The following is an 18119-nucleotide window of genomic DNA, read 5'->3' as shown; positions in this document are numbered from 1 at the left end:
GTAGGTAATCCCTTTGGTTGGTTCCTCTAGAATCTAGAAGTCTTTCTAGATGCATGCAAGGCTGCCACTGGGAAAACATGCAAGGAGAGCATGGAGAGTCACGATGAGCCTAGAGGCCGGATCTGGGGCCTTGGGAGTGCGTGTGTGTGTGTGTGTGTGTGTGTGTGTGTGTGTGCACCTGTGTGCGCCTGCCTGCTTCATAGTGCACAGCTGGAAGGAGTGGCTCACTGGGAAGCAGGTGGAAATCCAGCATATCCCAGGCCTGAGATAACATAGCTCGAATCTGGGAAGGCAAAGTGTGGCCTTTGGGACAATGTCATTGAAACTAGGCCAGCCCTTGTCAGAGTCGGCAACTCAGGCTTCCTGGCTTCAGGGCCTCTGCCCATGGGGTCCTGCTTCTGCTTCAGCCACCTGAATACCTTCCTTGATGCTTCCTGTGCGTGCCAGCTCCCCTGGGTTATGCCTCGGTGACACATACATACGTGAGGGCAGGGCCTGGGGCTCCTTTTGGGCCTGCCAGCACCCAGCCCCATCCTATGATTACCCAAGGTCCCATCCGAGGGCCTGGGGAGGGCACTGGCCAGTCATGCTGAGGCAGGAAGGGTGGTAGAATTGGGGAGAGTGGTGTGATGGGGCAGGACTTCCGGGGCTAGAGGAGGGGTAGCCCGAACCCCCTTCTGAGCTATTGCTGTGGTCTTGGGTACCCAGAAGGAAGCCTGCTGGGAAGCCTCACACATGACTGGGGCTTGCCAGTGGGTCCGGCCTGGTCAGCTTTCTGCATTCATGGGGCAGAGCTCAGAGCTCAGAGGCAAGAAGGGCCCACCAAGTAGGGAGCAAATCCATTCCAGATCGTCTAGTTGTAGAACAACCAGTCCGACCCTTTGTTGTGGAAAGGTAGAAATCGAGGCCCAGGGAAGTGAGGTGGCTTGTCCAAGGTCACATGAATGTCAAGGAGTCTTCATTTCCCCACCACATGTACTCATCCTGAGTTAGACAACTGAGAGGAATTCTGGGGAGGTCTTCTCCCCTTGGCTCTAGAGGTGACCACCCTGTCACCTGTTTACCTGGTCAGGCAGGGTCCACTACACTAATTTTCAGCTGTCATTCACACACAGATGCCAGGGAGGGCAGGAGACTGAACTGGACAGGAACATGACTCTTCAAAGGTTTGTTTTCCACCATGTTTTTTCAGCAAATTGAACTCTATACCACACTGGGGACCTTTAGGTTACTCCGGTTTCAAAACTGCTTGACAAAGTGTTCTTACAATGGCCCACTACGTGGCTAGTTAACCATCTGCATAATGCCCGTCTACCTGGCTCCTACAGCCTGCCCTTTCCCCTGCAGCCTGTTCTCTGGGGGACACAGAGGCTGGTTACATCCCCTCTCTGTCCCCGGGGCCTGTGCTCATTGGCAGGGCCCTGTGCCCTCAGAGTGTCAGTCTAGCCCGGGGCTTCACGCGTCTCCGAGCACTGTCCAGGTGCTGCAGAGCCTGCCAGGACTTGGCGCACCAGGATTGCTTCAAGCACTACCACCGCTGCTTTTGCAATCACCCTGGGCTCATCCATGCCAGGTCCTCACCGCTTCACACTGCAGGGCCCTGGTGGCTTCTGTCTCTGGTCACTCAGTTTGGGCATCTCTAAAGAGCAACCTCCATGTGTTGTGTCTAGTGACTCCGTATGGTCTACCAAGCATGCCAGTCCTGGGCATTCGAGAACCTTTACAACCCTCCTCTGTTTTCTCTTTCCCCTTTTCTTTTTCATTTTTAGTTTTCCCAGCCTGGGGCTTCCTCCTCCTCCTCCCTTTGAGGATTCAGGCTTCTTCCTCGGCAGGGCCCAGCTTCTCCACGGAGGCCCTGGGCCACAGAGATCTGCAGATCACCAGCAAATGGTCATCTCATTTTCTAGAGGACACTGAGGCCCAGCGGCAGATTTGTTTCCAAGTCACATCACTGGCTAGAGAGAGGAAGAAAGGTCTCCCCACCCTGCAGGAAGAGGGCGTGCAGTCCTGGAGAGTCTGGGACCGAGAAGGGAAGGGATCTGTCCCCAACTCTGACACATGGTGATAGTCAGAACCACACAATTAAATGCTTAATTACAAGCTGCTCTGTATTGTTATTTAATTGGTTCAAAAGTAGACTGTAAGCTCCTAGAGGGCAGGGAATTCCTCTCTGAAGCCCCCAGCACAGGATGAGTATATGGAAGTGGTCACAGTAGAGGGCTGGTTCCTTGGCTGGGGCTTTTATCCAGGAGGGTGATTTTCTTACTTTTCTTTCTGGCAGCAAACAAAACAGCAGAGGAGTTCAAGGGACTCTGCCCAGATATAAGTCCAGTGCCTGAACTTTTATGTGGATGGAAGGTGGGTCGTGTGTGTGTGTGTGTGTGTGTGTGTGTCATGTGCATGCACAGATATTCATACACAGGCACAGGGAATGGTGTTTTGACAAAGATTCAAAGGGATGAATAATGGTTTCAGCCCTGATAGTTTTCCTGATAGTTTTCCAGCTTCCTTTCTTGCCACCAGTGACCTAGCAGGGCAGGCAGAGCCACAGTGTTTTCTGGAGGGGGGATTTGGGGAGACCTCAGGAGGTAATACCTTGACCAATGAGTCTCCTCCAGGAAGATGGAGGGCTCAGTCCCCAGGCCCCTGGACTAGTGGGAGGAGCTTCCTTGTGTCTTTGGTGAGACTGGTACCTAGGATGGTGGAGAACTCTGTCTATGTCTCTGTCTCTCTCTCTCTCTCTCTCACTGGTGATTAAACCCAGGCCCTTTGCATTTAGCTATATCCCCAGGCCTTTAAAAAATATTTTACTTTGTGACAGGAGCTTGCTAAGCGGCTAAGTTGCCCAAGTGGAGCTTAAACTTTCGATCCTCCTGCTTCAGCCTCCCACAGTGCTGGAATCACAGGCATGCACCATCACACCCGGCTTTCCTTTTCTCTTTGTATCCGAACTTAAGAGTGTCTTTGGTGCAGCTGTTCAAACAGACTTGCACGTTGGCAGGGTGGGGAGGGCACCTGGGTTCATGGGTGGAAAGGTGGCACTAACTCGACTCCCAGGGTGCCTGAAGCCCTCTGTGATTGGTGGGCCCTCCTCGGCACAGCTCTGAAGGGCTTTAGTGCTGAGCCGGTGCCTTTCTGGGCTCCACACTCTGGGGCCTCGGGCTTCCCAGTGGGTGGAGGTTGGTCAGGGTCACTGGGGGAGAGGAAACAGTTGCTGATATTCACCCTCCCACTCGCCTTCCTCACCGCCTGGAGGCTTTGCACTGTGTACTCTCAAATTGCCATTTGTGCATTCGCCTTGACCTCCCTTTCCTAGTGTGGGGCCGGTTATGGAGCCTGCAGAGATGATTTTATGTCTCATTTTCCTGAAGAGGAATCTAAGGCTCAGTAAGGGGAGATGTGGCTCACAGGAGTGAGTTACCTCTGGGCTGCAGTGGCCAGGTCCAGAGCTCCTCCTTCTTCCCAGTCTTGGTGGCAGGAGGACCAAAACCAAGCCAGTAGGAGGCTTTGGGGAAGGGGTTCTTTGCCCAGTTGAGGAGGGTTTCTTCTGGGCTGGGGGAAGGGGTGTGGCTGAGGAAGTCTTTGCCCCACCACGGAGATGGCAGGGCCAACCAAGCAATTACCCACCAATGAAGACAGACAGGCAGGGTGGCATTCCAGTGCCCTCTTGCCCAGATTAGCCTCAATTATAAGGCACAATTACTGGCCAAGGTGTTGCAGGGTAGCTGCCTGCACACGCCATGCAAGGTTTCAGGGGTGCTTCTCGGTCTAGGGTACTTACTTCTGAGAGGAGGCCACATCTAAAGCCAATACCTCTTTAGAGGCCTTGTTTCAGTGCATACCTCAGAAACGCTGCCCGATGACCCTGCTCACCAAGTCTCATAAGTGGGTGTCAAGTCCCAAGTTCCCCACGGATGCCTGAGCCTTCAATTTCACCCTTTAATCTACCTTGGCTGCAGCAGGAAGGATGAGACCCTACCTCAAGTTTTGTTTTCTTTGGGAAGGAGGTTGATGGTCTTCCCTTCCTGAAGATAGACGTAGAACTGGTAGCGGTGGAAGCCACTGTCAGGTGGTGGAGAGGGAGGTTGGTAGGCTGCAGGTAGATAAGAGAGAGACAGGTGAGTTCATATCCCACGCCACTTGCTTGCAGCTGCCCCTGGCTGCTCTGAAAGAGAACCATCCCTGTCTTTCCATAGTCCCTGCTGACCTTCCTGGGGTGCCAGAGGAAGGCGTCTCCACTGCACACCCTTAGAATTCATGTTTGGCAGGCTCTCGCCTTCAGTATCTTCACTTAAGATGTACATGTGGGGGTCTGAGTAGGGGAGGGAAGGAAGTGGTCCTAGAGGAAATGCTCTGCGCTGGCCGAAGGTCTGGGGTGCTGGCGCAGCTCCCAGGCCTTTCTAGGCCCGTGGGTGTTGGTGTTGTCCTGCTTTTTGCTTTAGACTATCCTGATGGATTTCCTGCCTCAAGAGAAACCCATCTTCCCTTGTGAATGTGTTTGGTGTGGATTTTTATTTATTTTTTCAGCATTTCCTTGTGAACTCAATCCCCAAAGAAGCCAGTTTCTTGGCTGGGTCTGGAGGATCTGGAAGTGGTTACGGGGGTGGGTGGGACTGGGTTCAAAGGTTTGATCATAGGCGCTGTAGAAGCTGGGCGCTTGGGGCACAGGGAGAAGGCCCGTTTCCCTCCCCTTCACTCTGCCTCTGAGATACTGGCCTTTCTGGGGGTGGAGAGGGGGGAAGTTATCCCTCTTCCTTCGCCCAAGTCTGTGCGAGGACCCAGGACTGGCCTGGACTGGGTCTTCCAGGCAGGGCCTCTTTCCGAGAGCGAGTTGCCCCTTCCCGTTCCGCTGCCCTTTCTCCATGTCGCTTTCCAAGGAGCAGAGTCAGGCTGGAGCCAAGAATCTTCCTGGGGTGGGTGGGGAAGGAGTGTTTGCCTGAGCCTGCTGGTGGGAGGGAGCGTTGGGACTTTATGGCCCCCCCCTTCCTCTCCTGATCATTAAACAAAAGAGCGACTGGCCGTTTGGCGTTGTTGGAAGTGTTCCCCATTGTGCACTTCTGGCTACGGGGGCCTCCAGCCTGCCAAGAGCCAGGGGAATTCCTGACTGTTCATCTTTCCCATCGCGATTGGAGTGTGTGTGTGTGAGAGTGTGTGTGTGTGTGTGTGCGCTCAGAGAGAACAGAGCAGTTGTGCCAGAGCTGTGAGTTTGTGTGGCTTGGGGTCCTCACTGGGGCAGGTGTGCATATGGGAAGAACCAGTGTGCCAAATGCTGAGGCTACGTAGGAGGCCCTGTGTCAGTGTGTGTGAGTTCACACTTGCTGCCAGTTCAGAGAAAGCATGAAACTTTCCAGGGTCTCTGCATGTGCCTGGGTGTGTGGAGGGCAGGTGTGACAGGCAGGCTGGTGGGCACGGGGGGGTGGGGGTGGCTGAGTGTCCCTGAGGCGCACATATTCTACACTGCCAGCAGCAGGTGACCAGGATTCTGTGTGGACAGGTCTCAAGTTAGAACCCACGGCTCTCCGTCATTGTGGATTTCTCCACAGGGGAGATGGAGACTTTGCCCCTCTCAGGAGGGCCTTCCTGAAGAAGCCCCCACTCAAAACCTCCAGAAGCCGACTGGGGGGCTGAGGGGCACACACACTTTGGACGCCTCTCTGGCCAGCTTCTCCATGTGAACATGAGTTCCATTTTCTGGCTGAAGAAACTGGGGTGATGAGAGGTGAAGCCAGGACCCTTGGAAGTAGCAGAGCTGGGATTTGAACCCAGGCCTATGAGGCACCTGAGCCCATGTGGCTCCACAGTCCGTGAGACCATTTCTTCGGAGTCATGTGTGAACGCCCAGGCCCAGCAGCCCCTCCCAGTAGAGCCCAGGGTGCACCTTGGGGGTGGAGACCTTGCAGGGACGGAAGGGCACAGGGCAGGGCCTCCGAGGTGACCACTGCTCCCCAGTGAGACAGACCCCCGTGTTCTAACTCTGTCCCTTACTAGCTGTGTGACAAGGGGCAGGTTCACCTGTGCCTTGGTTCATTCTTTAAAATGGAGACCTGGGTGTTAGCAACCTCACGAGACAGCTGTGCAGATGACATCAAGAGCACACAGGTGACCTCTTGGGTGGTGTTCACACGCTGCCAGGCAGCACCAGGAAGTCATGTCACTGTGACACCTAGGACTATCACTAAGGCCCAGACCGAGGGATGGGCGTTGGAAGGTCTTTACCCACCTGGTAACTCCTGGCCCTTAATCTTCCCTTTCTGCAGGTCGGCACCCTGAAATGAGAGACAGGCAGGGCCAGGGCTCACTACCGGGGCAATGAAAGCTGACCCCCCGCACTTCAGTCCCCACGGGTCTGCTGAGCTCCTCACTCTGGGAGCAGGGTGGAGGGGGTCATGGTCACTCCTGGGAGGGAGACAGCCTATGGGGCTTTGGAAGGGGTGCGTCAGGGGCCCTGGGGGGAGAATGCAGACAGAGGGTGTCTGAGGGTGGCCTGGAGGTGGAGGGCAGATGCCTGACCGCTAGGGTTCCCTGAGAAGACCCTTCCCAAGGGACTTCCCCAGGACCACGTCTGCACCCCGAGGCTGGGCACAAGATGTAACTGTTCATGGGACGGGGCCACACTGTCCTAGGAGCTTGCCGGCTGGCCCACCCTCTCCTGCTGTCTTTGGAGCCTTTAGCACTGTAGGTCCGTGGCCATCTGGACAGCCAGAGGGAAAGGGAGGGCAGGAGGGGCTGGACCGCCTCACTCAGCCCACAAGCTCTAGGCAGTTTCTTTGGCCTCAGTTTCCCTCCTTCTCTCCCTCCCCTCCCTCCTCTCCTCCGCTTGGTGTCTGTGGGATAATGAGGCACTCCCGGGGGGCAGGTGCTAATCACTGTTTGTGCAGGACTGGGAGATGCTCAGGTGAAAGGGACTGGAGCCAGGCCCCTGGGTCTGTGCCATAGCTCAGGGCCCCAGGCCAAGCCAGCGAGCCCTGCGGCCCCTAGGTGTGGGGTTTTATAGTCTTAATGATGGTGATTAGCATGGCTCTTAATTGATTCTGCCAACACCTAACTGTGCCCTGGCCCCCTTTCCACTCTTCCTGGGGCAACTTCTGCCCCTTGTCTCCTGGAGGTACTCATGGGGGTCCGGGAGCCGCCTTGAGAAGGAAATGGGAGGCCCCTCTGGAGCATGGGGGGCATGGGGCTGGCGGGAGGTGGGATCCAACCTCTGACTCCCATTCACCCCTCCCAGAATCCCCCTGACCGCTTCCCCTTTAGGCCGCAGCTCATCTGCTGTCTTCACCTTGGGCCTCCCTTGCTGGAATCCCATCCTCAGGCTTGTTTCTGTGGGTCTTGGTACCTTTGGGTGGGGACAGAGGGCAGGAGGCTAGGAGAACAGGCCTCTCCATACTTCGTTTGGTCCAGCCTGTGCAGGCAAGGTCTCCTCTCCTCCCACCCTGCCCCCCCACCCCCATCCGTGTTTGGGTGTCTCCGGGGCCGCACCCATACAGCTGTGTGCAACCCAGCCCTGCCTAGCTCTTCTCTCGGTGGTGCAGTCTTTCAACTTCCCTGGTTTGGGGCCTGACATTGTCCAGGGCTGGTGTTAGGCCTGGAGCTGGCCAGGAGCTGAGAGGCAGGGCCCTAGGGTGAGGGTCATGGGCTGGGGCCACCAGGACCCTCCTGATAACACCTAGCCCTTTCAAGAGAGGTCAGGACCCAACAGGGTCCAAGCAGCCACTTTCCCAAAATAACTCTTCTGGCCACTGTAGCAAGATGGAGAGAGCTAGGGCCAGGCCCAGGGAAGCCCAGCCCAGCCTCACCCACTCCGTGTTCCTCAGCCTCCCCCTCATTCCTCTCCAAATTGGCCCAGCCAGTGGTTTGTTGGAATCAAACAATAGCAACCTGGGCTGGCTGTTTCTTCTCAATTCCCCACAGGCTTGGGTCCCGCCCAGGGTGATGAACCAGTGTCTCTCCTCTGAGTGAGGCCAGGGAGGCCGCCAGGGGGCTGCTGGGGCTGTGGGGTCAGGGAGCAGCTTGCGTAGAGCCAGAGCTGGGCCCTGTGGAAAGTCTGACTTGTAGCTTGCAGGGTGGGGGGCCTCCTCCTGCACCCTGGGAGCGTCTTCTCACTCACTGGGGCTGCTTGGCAAAGGCTGCTCGCTAGCCCTTGGGTTGGGCTCATGGGGCCACTCCACTCCTGTCCCTGTGGACAGATGCTGGTGCCTGCTGGTAGGTGTATTAGGGGAGGACCCCATGGCAGAGGCCCCCACATGGCAAGTGGACAGTGTGGCTGTGATTTACCACGACTGGGGTGAGGATTGGTAGCTCAGCTTTCTTTGGCCATAAACCTTCCCTCACTGGACCGTACTGAAATTTCTACCACAGAATCAACACATGGAAAAGAAACAAAATTCTAAAGGGTGAGAAAGTTGGGATCTGGAGCCGTCAAAGTAATTGTCCCAAGCCACCTGAGCAGTGAGTTCGTGAACCCTAGGAAGCTTAGGGAGGAAGGGGCTGCAGACCCAGAGACCCCCAGAACCTGCTGGCTGAAGGGCCCAAGCCTCTCGTCCCACAGTGCCATCCCGGGCTTTTCCATGACACAGATACAGGCTGGAGGTGTGGCTTTGTGGTACAACTGGTGCTTAGCATGCGTGAGGACCTGAGTTCAATCTCCAGCACCAACCGAAACAAAACAGTTCCTAAAATACACACAGCTATTACCTGGAGAGCTGGGATTGCAGTGGAAACAGTGCCCCTCATTCCATACCAGCTTTCCGAAAATATCTTTGTGGGTTAGAAAATCACATCTACCTGTGACAGCCTTAGCAAGCAGGAACTCTTGGGAGTTGGAAGAAATTCAGTTTCAGGAGGTGAGTGGGGAAGTTAACAGTTGTTAGCACCAGCCAGGAGGCTGGGCCAGGAAAGGCCCTTGCAGGGGTCAGGGTAGGAGCCTGGTGACCAGGAGCAGACACCACACCTGCCAGGGTGGGCAGAGAGGGGAGAAGAACCTGCAGGAGGCCGGGCCTGCCAAGAGCTTCGTACACCTTGTGCTTCCTACCCTCCATGCACAGCCTCCACCTGTCCCTGCTGGCCTCCAGGTGTACGAGCTCCCCTTTAAAACGAGCCTAGCCCAGGCGACCTCCTCTCCCTCACTGTAGCTAAAGACAGGTTGACATTTCTAAAAGGAACTTGTCAAATGCTCAGGTTAAAAAAGGAAATAATTATGAAAATTACAAACAGCATAGATGCGGTTGGGTTTCTGAGCTTCATGAACACAGAAAAGTCAAGGATGGGGTTTTCAGGATGGTAGGACAGGGGCACCCGAGGTGTCTGGCTAGTGATGGCTGGGAAAGCATTCTGGGCTCTCGTATGTGTCTGGGATCAGATGGCCTTGGGAAGGCAATTCTTTCCTCATCAGCATCCTCTGGGGATGGGGAGTCCGATACCCACGACCCTCCTAGCAAGACACAAAGGAAGGGTGGAAAATTGCTCAGTGGGGCCAACCGCTACATTCTCCGGATGTAAGAGCAGTAGTTGCTCCTTTTTCTTAGAAGTTGGTCTCAAGTGCATGTGCGTGCATTTGCCTATGTGTGCATGTATGTGTGTGTGCACGTGTGTGTATGAGTGTGTAGGGTGCTAAGTAGACACACAACTGTCATAGGAATAGGCACAAATGATTCAGAGAATCATTGCAGAGAAGGACGTCAGACACTTCAGGGAATTTCTGCATTTATAGAACACAAGGCACCCACTGCTTCTTTGTCAAATGGATTTGGAACTGGCATATGAGATATTTAAGAAAAGTCAGGGCTTGATTTGGGGACCCTGCACCCCCACTTCAGGGTCAGGGAGACACAGTCTTACGGAAGTCGTTCTGACTTATTAGTCTCAGGTCAACAGTACAGTACCGGAAGCTGGTGTGCAGGGTGAGGGTCTGTCTCCACCCACTGTTTGGTTCCATTTCCAACAAGATTTTTGTGGTTGTTCTCCAGGATCCTATTCCACCAATAGAGCTCAAAAAATCCCGACATGGGCAGGGCAAAGAGCATCAACCCCAAGGGACCCGCTCAAGAGCAGAGGGCTTGTCCCCTGGTGGGCAGGGACTGCAGCCTGTCCTCTTGGTAGCCCTGGATGCTTGCACACAGCAGGTGTGTAGACTCTTGCTACCTCAGTAGACTCCACTTCTAGCTGCCACCCCGTGTTTCCTGTCCAATGAGGACACCTGAGAACCGCACTTTCTGAGGCCTTTCATAGAGTTAAGGATCCCGAGATACTGCCCGCCCCCCCAACTCTGCAGCTACCTACTCTGTGGCTGGATGTGGTTTTCAAGCTGTGGTGGGTGGAGAAGGGGCTGGCTGTCGCTATCCCAGCAGGGCTGCTGGCTGCTGTCCTCATTCTCCTTCAATTACCTGCAGGCAGCTCCCCGCCCACCTGGGCTTTTTGGGAGGTCCCAGGCCCTCAGACTGGCCAACCCCAGAGTGGAGGGTCAGCGCACAAGATGATTTAATCTCTTCACCTACCCCTTCCCATTTGGACGGGAGGATTCAATCACTTCTGTCTGGCTACAGGCCCCTGGCAGAGTGGGAAGTTTCACTTTTTTGATCTCTAGGAGGGTGGGGGCATCCAAAGAGCCCCTAACTTGAAAGATGAGGCAGAGAGAGAGAGAGAGAGAGAGAGAGAGAGAGAGGGAGAGAGAGAGAGAGAGAGAGGAGAGTACAGGGAGAAATGAGCAAAACGGAGTCCTCGGTTGGATATTGGAAAAAAAAAACAACAGAAGAGGGAAAATAGAAACAGGGTTCCAGACTCTGTGACACTGGCACTGAACGACAAAGCTCCTTGCTGTTTTGCACAGCTGTCTGCAAGCTGCCAAGTGGCAAAGGAGCCAGGAACAGGCCCTGCATTGGAAAGTGCTACCCTGTAATCTGTGCATTCTGCAATTAACAAAGGGTAAGTGAGTGGAAAGCATTGACAGCTCCCAGGCACTGAGGTCCCCAAGGGCTGTGGCTGCCAGGCCACCGAATGCCAGCCTGGAGAAGACCCAGCTTGGAGGACAGTGCTGCTTCAAGGGAAAGGCTTCCAGTCAATTAACCCCACATCCTACTTTTTTATCCTGGGGCTGCAGAAAGGAAGGACAGCCACTAGGGTAGTGGAATGAAGCCCATGGGGGAGTGGTGAGAAGGAGGCACAAGAGTCTGAGCCCTCCTGGGAGCTGAGTGCTTCTAGACCCCAAGGTGTAGGAGGACCAATTACCTTGTGCACCCTGATCCCTTGAGAAATGTCAGTGTCAAAGGCTTTGATAGGCCTTTTCCAAGGACCCTCATGGACAATGGGGACAACATGGTGACTATTGTCTTTAGAATACACCAAAGGAGGGACAACAGCAGACCCTGGTACGTTGGCAACAGGACCCCTGGGTTTTGATTCCTAGCTTGGTTTCTGATCTGGAGTTGGTTACTTCCCCAGGTCCCTAGATGCCAAAGAGGGGTGGGGTATGGTATGACTGAGGGGGAATGATTTATTTCTTGGCGTAAGTGGTTAACCCAAAATGGGAGGAGCTTCACCCACAACATCACCGCCTTCCATGACACTGGGTTAAAAGGCAAGATTTCCTAAGGTCAGTGCTGCCTGTGGCTTGGGAAGTATGGGTTGTCAAGACGCAGGGGTCCAGGCCATATGAAGGATATGTGGTTTCTTAATAAGCCTTGCTCTCTTGAGTGAGTGTGTGTGTGTGTGCGTGTGTGAGAGAGAGAGAGAGAGGGAGAGTATAACATGGGATTGGTCCTGAGGAACGATGGCTGGAGAGATGGGTAGATGAACGAATGAATGGGAGAAGCTGTGTGTTGGAGAGAGAAATATAAATAAGATACAGTTCATAGTATTGAGGAGCTTATAGTTTAGTGGAACAGATAAATCAACAAGGAAATAATGATGACAGGCCTAAATAATTGAGATTTACAAGACTATAAAGGAGCAGAGATAGTGGACGATATAACTCCTGGGAGTGGTGATCAGAGAGAGCTATTGAAAGGAGAGCACTCTTTGTCTGGACCTTGAAGGATGCGTAGGAGTTTTCTGGTTTTCCAATGGACAAAATAGGGCAGAGAAGCACAGTTAAAACTGCTTAAGCAATGTATGAATGTGTAAGCGAGATATGAGAAGATTTCATGGAACTGGCTGTTTTTTGAAGCCAACCAGTGTATATGCCTGGAAGAGACCAAGAGGAGGCTGGAAGTGTAGGCAGGAGGTCAGTCTTGGATGGTGGGCAGAGATTTTGATTCCTTAGAATCAAAGTTATCAGCAGGCTGTTCCTCGAGTCCACAGATGCCAGGCGAGGCCTTTTCTCTTTACTGAATGCTCAGCAGCTTTGTCTCAGGGGGGTCACCAGTGTGGGCTGGCTGAGCCTCTGGTCAGGAAAGGACATGGGTGGGGCCAGGCTTTGGGTTGCTGTCCTCACATCTGAATTCCATCCCCGACAGCCCCACTCAGAGCAGGTGGGTCTAGGTCCCCTGACCTAAGCATCTCAATTTTACAAACTAACTTTTTGTTTCAGCTCATAAAAGGACTAAATGTTCATTGTAGAAATTATTTAAAAAAGCCATAAAAACACGAGAAAGAAAAAGAATCTGCTCCTGAAGCCTTCTTCCTTTCTTTGCATTTGGGTCCCAAAGCTTCTGGTCATACAGGGCCCAGCTTTGAGCTCCTGGCCTCGGTGGGCCCTGCATTAGCTGGGACTCCTGTCTGTCTGCCCAGGAGACCTCCCTCATGGGGACAGTGGCCTGAGTCCTTGTCAGTCTCTGAATCACAGAAAATCATGGAACCCTGCCTGTCATGGGTTACTCATTTCTCTGGATGTGGCTCAGGGGTCACCAGGAGGGTGGGCAGAAGAAAAGGAATAAAGCACGCAATGTACAATCTAATTAAACTCGTCCCCTGTAGGAGTAGAAATATGAAGATAGATGGAAAGCAAACTAAATGTGACTCACGTGTACTAGGGTCACTTAAACTAGAAGTCTGTCATCTCTAGCTATTGGCACAAAAGGTAAAGCCTTTGGCATCAAACAATAGGTTGTACGAAGGCTCCGCTTAACTGGAACCATGTGGGAAACTGAGTATTTCTCATAGGTACATTTCCCCCATACCTTGAGTCTTACATGGTTAGGTCCCTGAGTCCTTTTATCTGAACTACTTTGGATAGACATCTTGTTAAAACATGAGCTTTTGTCTTCTTAAACACAGGGCATGGAGAGGATCTTATGTAATTTTGAACACCATTGTGCTTGCCACAGTGAATACCAGTTTTGTGCCTTACTATAGCACCGCACTGCAAAGCAAATAAAAAAACCAGTTTATTCAGCCTTCCACCTGGTCCAGCTGTCTTCGAGGCCCATAATAGGATGTTTTGGCATTGCCCAGTGCCTGGGGAAAGGGGAACCCCCTTTTGTGGGGTTCCTGCATAGGGAAGGTGTTTCGCTGGCTTTTTGCATGAGTTCACTCATCCTGACCCCCAGGGCCCCTACTTGGAGGGCAAAGGCCTCTGCCTTTCTTAAGGAGTTGTGCTTCACAGGCTGGCTTCTGGCAGCCAGGAGGGCTGGGAAATGGAGACATCCAGTTGTCGGGCAACTCAATGTCGACCACAGCCATTCTCTAGGGCAACTCGGGCTTCAGTCCAATGTCGCTGCCAATTAGCTGCATGACTTCGAGCAAGCAGTTTTGCAGGGTTTCAGTCTCTGTACCTGTAAAGTGGTGGTGATAACGCTGTAGCTCCGGTTTCCTCACAGAGTTGTGAAGAGGCAATTAGGAAATGACTGTTCTGAAGTCCCACGGGGCTGCCCAAGTGTAAAGGTCGTCACTGAGCTGAGCTCCTGGGGTTGAACTTGTGGTGGTAGCGCAAAGCTCAGCGGAGGGAGGAGGGGGCCGAGTGGCTGCTGTGCCCTCAGAACCCATCCTGCCAGCACTCTTTGACCATGACAGGCCTAAGGAGTCTCTGAGCAGGATCAGCCCTGTGAGGCTAATGGCTGTGCCGTGGGCTTGGAGGTTACCCAGCTGTGACTGTGGCCTGTCCCGCTGGGCCTGTGCTCACCCGGGGTGTAAAGAGCGAGCAGCACACAGTGCTTATTAATATGCCCTGATGAGGGCATTAATCTCTCTTCATGACACCATCTGAGCCTGGTCTCTGTCCCCTCTCTCCCTTCTCTGCCCCCACCCCTCGGAGACAGGCACTGTTACAGTCACAGAGGCACTGGTGGCCCCAGGAGGCTCAGGACAGAGGCCCAGGGTCTCTGTAGGAAGAGGCAGTGGCTTGGGGGGGTTCCCAGGGAGAGGCCCAGGTGTGGGAAGCAAGCCGGATGCTGCTGGCTCTGGTGTTGGCTGGAAACCCCTTGGTGATGGGAGCAAGGGAGGCAGCAACACAGTGCAAGACTTCCAGAATGGCGGGAATGGGTGTGGCGGGGGTGAGCTAGGAGCCACTGGGCTTCGAGGGCTGGAAGGAGGCTACGGAAGCCTCCAGGTCACCCTCGGGCTGGGTCTGAGAAGGCCAGGGAGGATGGGAGAACAGCAAGTCTCACACACACACACACACACACACACTGCTCATATGCACCCGCTCACACCCATGTGCTCACACATACATATTTACACACCCACCCACGACATGCTAAGACATCCAGTATACCCATAGATGTGCGTGGTCACTTATGTGCATGCTCACACTCACAAGTGCTCAGCCCATATGCTCATACATAACATAATACACTCAGCATGCTCCCACCCATGTACATGTTAGCATTGTGTCACACACCCATATATACCCATACTCACACATGCAAATGCTCAACCACATGTTCACACACACACTCATATATTCAGTATGGTCACAGAGGTACACACTTACACTTGTGCTCACGTATATACATGCTTACATGCTCACAGTGCCCCCACATGTGTCCTTTGCCCACCTACACATTCACATGTATGCCCACACACATCCTCACATGTATGCTCACAAATGCACACTTACACACACACAGCTACTCATTCCCACACTTACACACACTCATACACAGACAGACACACACACAGGGCTCACATACACTGTATGTCAGGGGCCAGGCATGACAGGAGAACCAGGAAGACTGCATTTGGAAGGGGATGGGTGTTGAGGCTAAAGCTTAGATTGTGGGATTAGAAGTGGGTGTGGGACCCTGACAGGGAACAGGGACCAACAGACAACTGGCTGGGCTTGAAGTCTGGAGCAGGTACCAAGCTGGCCTGTGAGCCAGGGGATGTCCCGGACCGTGGGAGAGGAGGCAGTTGGCCAGGAGGCAGTGGGGCTCCTGTCTCAGCCCTCCCTTGGGGCTGCGTGTAAGAGGCTGCAGCCTCCTGGCTCTATGCAGCAGCAAACCAATTAGGAAAGGGGTGGAGTTAACCACTGAGCAAACAGGGCTTGGGAAACACAACGCAGCCATAGACTCCAGAACCCCATCTTTCTGGAGAGGAGGAGTGAGGGGAAATGATGAGGACCTGGACTCTGGGAGGAGGTGACTCCCACCAGACCTTTTCTGCCTACTGTGGCTAGCCAGAGGGTGTCAGCAGACCCTCGGCATGCACTTGGCCTGGAGACTGGTATCTGGCTTGGCTGGCATCTGGAGCTTGGGGCTCCTGGCACCCTCAGGTTCTGCAGAGCATCTGGCCCAATAGCTTCCATTGCTTCTGGCACTGCCAGTCCCTGCAGCTCCCCTGTGTTTGGCTGAGAGGTACCCCTGGGACCCCACTCTGACCCATCTGGCTCTCTGCCACCAGCTAGGAAATGCTCAGCTGTCCCTGGGGTAGCCAGTCCTCCCCAGCTGCCATTGAGGAGAGGAAAAACTCCTCAGGACCCTAGCTGCGAAGGCTAGGCTTGGGGGACCCTGACAATCAGGGGGCCCTCATGCTGGCCACTCTGGGGGAAAGGTATAGCAATGGGAATGGGGAATCAGATTCCTGGCTTCCTTCTCTGCTTTGTTCCCTTCCTTCTCCTGATCTTGGGATTCCTGGTGGGAAGAAAGCACAGTTCCGAATTTTGAGCCCTTTTACCCTCTTCCACCATTGGGCCCTGACCTGGCTACCTTGTGAACAGGGAGGGAGGAAGGAAGAAAAGAAAGCTGGAAATTGGAGAAGGAAGAAAAAAGGGAGAAAGGAAGGAAGGAGGAATCGGGGAGATAAACAAGGAATTATAGAGGGACTCAGTGGAAGAAAGTTTAGGGATATCTGGCAAGAAAAGAAGCTGATAGGAGTTGGAGGCTCCATGAAACTAGGTGCTTATTAGGATGTATGACAATGAGAACAAAGTCTTGGGCCCTTTCAAGTCCCATCTTGCTCTTTTCCGAGGACTGATAGTGAACCTGGCCCCGCCCTGAACCCCTTGCTACTCAAAGTACGTCCTTGGAGTAGCAGAGGGAGCCTGCTTGGGATGGGAACTCCTTGGAAAGGTAGAATCAGTCTCTGCCAGGCCTAATGGATCATAGGCATCTAGAGCCATTCACATGCCCATTAACACCTGGTCATCCCCTGCCGCGGAGTCTGGCCTCCTCCAGAGTCCTGCCTGAGTCTTTGGGCCTGACTTCCTCAGACCTGTGGTGGCAGCAATGGGGGAGCTCTTGTCCCAGAGGGTGCTCCATTTCCTGTCTTCTCCAGGCCTGGGTCGCTCAGGTCTTGAGATGGTTCCAGCCCCCAAGTTCAGATGGGGTGGTTGGAAGGGGTGGATCACATATTGTGTGTGAGGCGGTCTGCTGGCCAGCACTGGGAGGCAGGAAGCTCTGGGCCTTTGTATTCTTGGGGGCCAACCACACTGCATGATGGGTGCCTGAGGGGGTTTGTGGGCTCCAGATACCCATTGATGCTCCTTCCCTGGACCATGTCCGCTGCTGTCCACCCTGTGTGAGTTGAGGATGCCTGTTCCCCAACTGTGCAGGGACCTCAAGAGGCCAGGGAAAAGGAAGAGATAGGACGGTAGGGGCAAGGAACAAAGGCTCTTCCGTGTAGCCTGTAGACCAAAGCAGAGCACACGGACAGCCCTGAGCGGAGGGTCACGATCCACTCCAGACCTGGTCCCAGCAGGAGGCCAGGGCCAAACCACTGCCTCTGTTTTCTCCCCTCCCTGAGGCCCAAGCAAGCTTCCACCCGTGATGAGCTACCCTTCTACTGTCCCTGGCTGCATGTGGCAAATCGAGTCTGTTTGTCTGGTCCCAGGGAAGGGTGGATGCAGCCCACCACAGGCCTGCCAAGGTCCTGGGCCAGGCAGATGTCAGCCAGCACCAGGCCTGCTCTCATTCTATTGTGTCACTTTTTATAGTGCCCAGCAGGCAAATGCCGATCTGAGGAGCTTAGCAATTACAATGAAAACAACAACTCAGAGAGGCCTGAAGTCAACTCCGCCCTGACCTCACGGTTGGTCTCACTGGTCTCTGGAATGTGCTGGGGACTGACATGACCCCATGGAGAGGAGAGGAAGGGAGGTCTTGGCCCCCTCTGGCAAGGCCAGGTGAACCTGGGTGGTCGTTTGCTGAGGGCTGCCACTCAGTGCCAGGGGATGGTGGGAAGGGTTGTGTGCCTAGGAACCCCTGGGTGCCTCCCCGGCAGGCAGGAGAGCAGGTTCAGGGCAGCTTGTGGTGCTTGGCATCCAGCCCTGGTGGGGAACATCCTCAGTCTCCAAGTGTTGAAATGAGTCTTTGCACAACCTTGAGCAGGGCCTGGTTGTTCCAGGTGATGGTGCCAAGGGGCATGAGGAGATGGGAGGAAAGGGGACCAGGTGACAGCCCAGCAGAACCCTAAAGGGGGTCAAGGGACAGCCTCCAACTCTCCAGGCCTCCAGGTAGCCTCCTGGCGTGGGGCCCACCCTGTTTCTGTCCAATCAAAGCCCACCGAGCTCAGCCCAGGGCGAGTCCCTACCCATGCCATCCATGCCACCCATGCTGCAGACCTCCCAGGCCTCCCAGTGGGGGCATCTGGGAGTTCAGGATGCCTAGGACAGGCCACAGGGAGCCGAGACAAACTTTTCCCTAGAACTTTTTGTTGTGAGCAGTTAATTGCCTTGGCGTCTAGGGCTGCAGAGCACACAAGCAAGGGATCTTTAATGAATGCAGGTGACAGCTGATTACTCCGAGGCTCTGGAG

General features: G+C 54.2%; 1 protein-coding gene across 1 annotated transcript in view; it reads right to left on the bottom strand.

Annotated features, from left to right (window-relative positions):
* Window positions 1-2107: 2107 nt before the first annotated feature.
* Window positions 2108-18119, bottom strand: part of Pebp4 (phosphatidylethanolamine binding protein 4) — a 211338-nt gene continuing 195326 nt past the window's right edge. The window contains exons 4-6 of the mRNA XM_087216817.1: window positions 6221-6266; window positions 3980-4093; window positions 2108-2274 (exon numbers count right to left, since the gene is read on the bottom strand). Of these exons, the coding sequence (XP_087072943.1) occupies window positions 3981-4093; window positions 6221-6266 (159 nt within the window). The 3' untranslated portion in view covers window positions 2108-2274; window position 3980. The remainder of the gene's footprint in view (window positions 2275-3979; window positions 4094-6220; window positions 6267-18119) is intronic.

Source organism: Heterocephalus glaber, unplaced genomic scaffold (genome assembly GCF_053883595.1).
Source record: "Heterocephalus glaber isolate CG9 unplaced genomic scaffold, H.glaber_assembly_v1.0 deba00001460, whole genome shotgun sequence".
In the NCBI taxonomy this organism is placed as follows: Eukaryota; Metazoa; Chordata; class Mammalia; order Rodentia; family Bathyergidae; genus Heterocephalus; species Heterocephalus glaber.
This window is presented reverse-complemented; position numbering and strand designations above follow the sequence as displayed.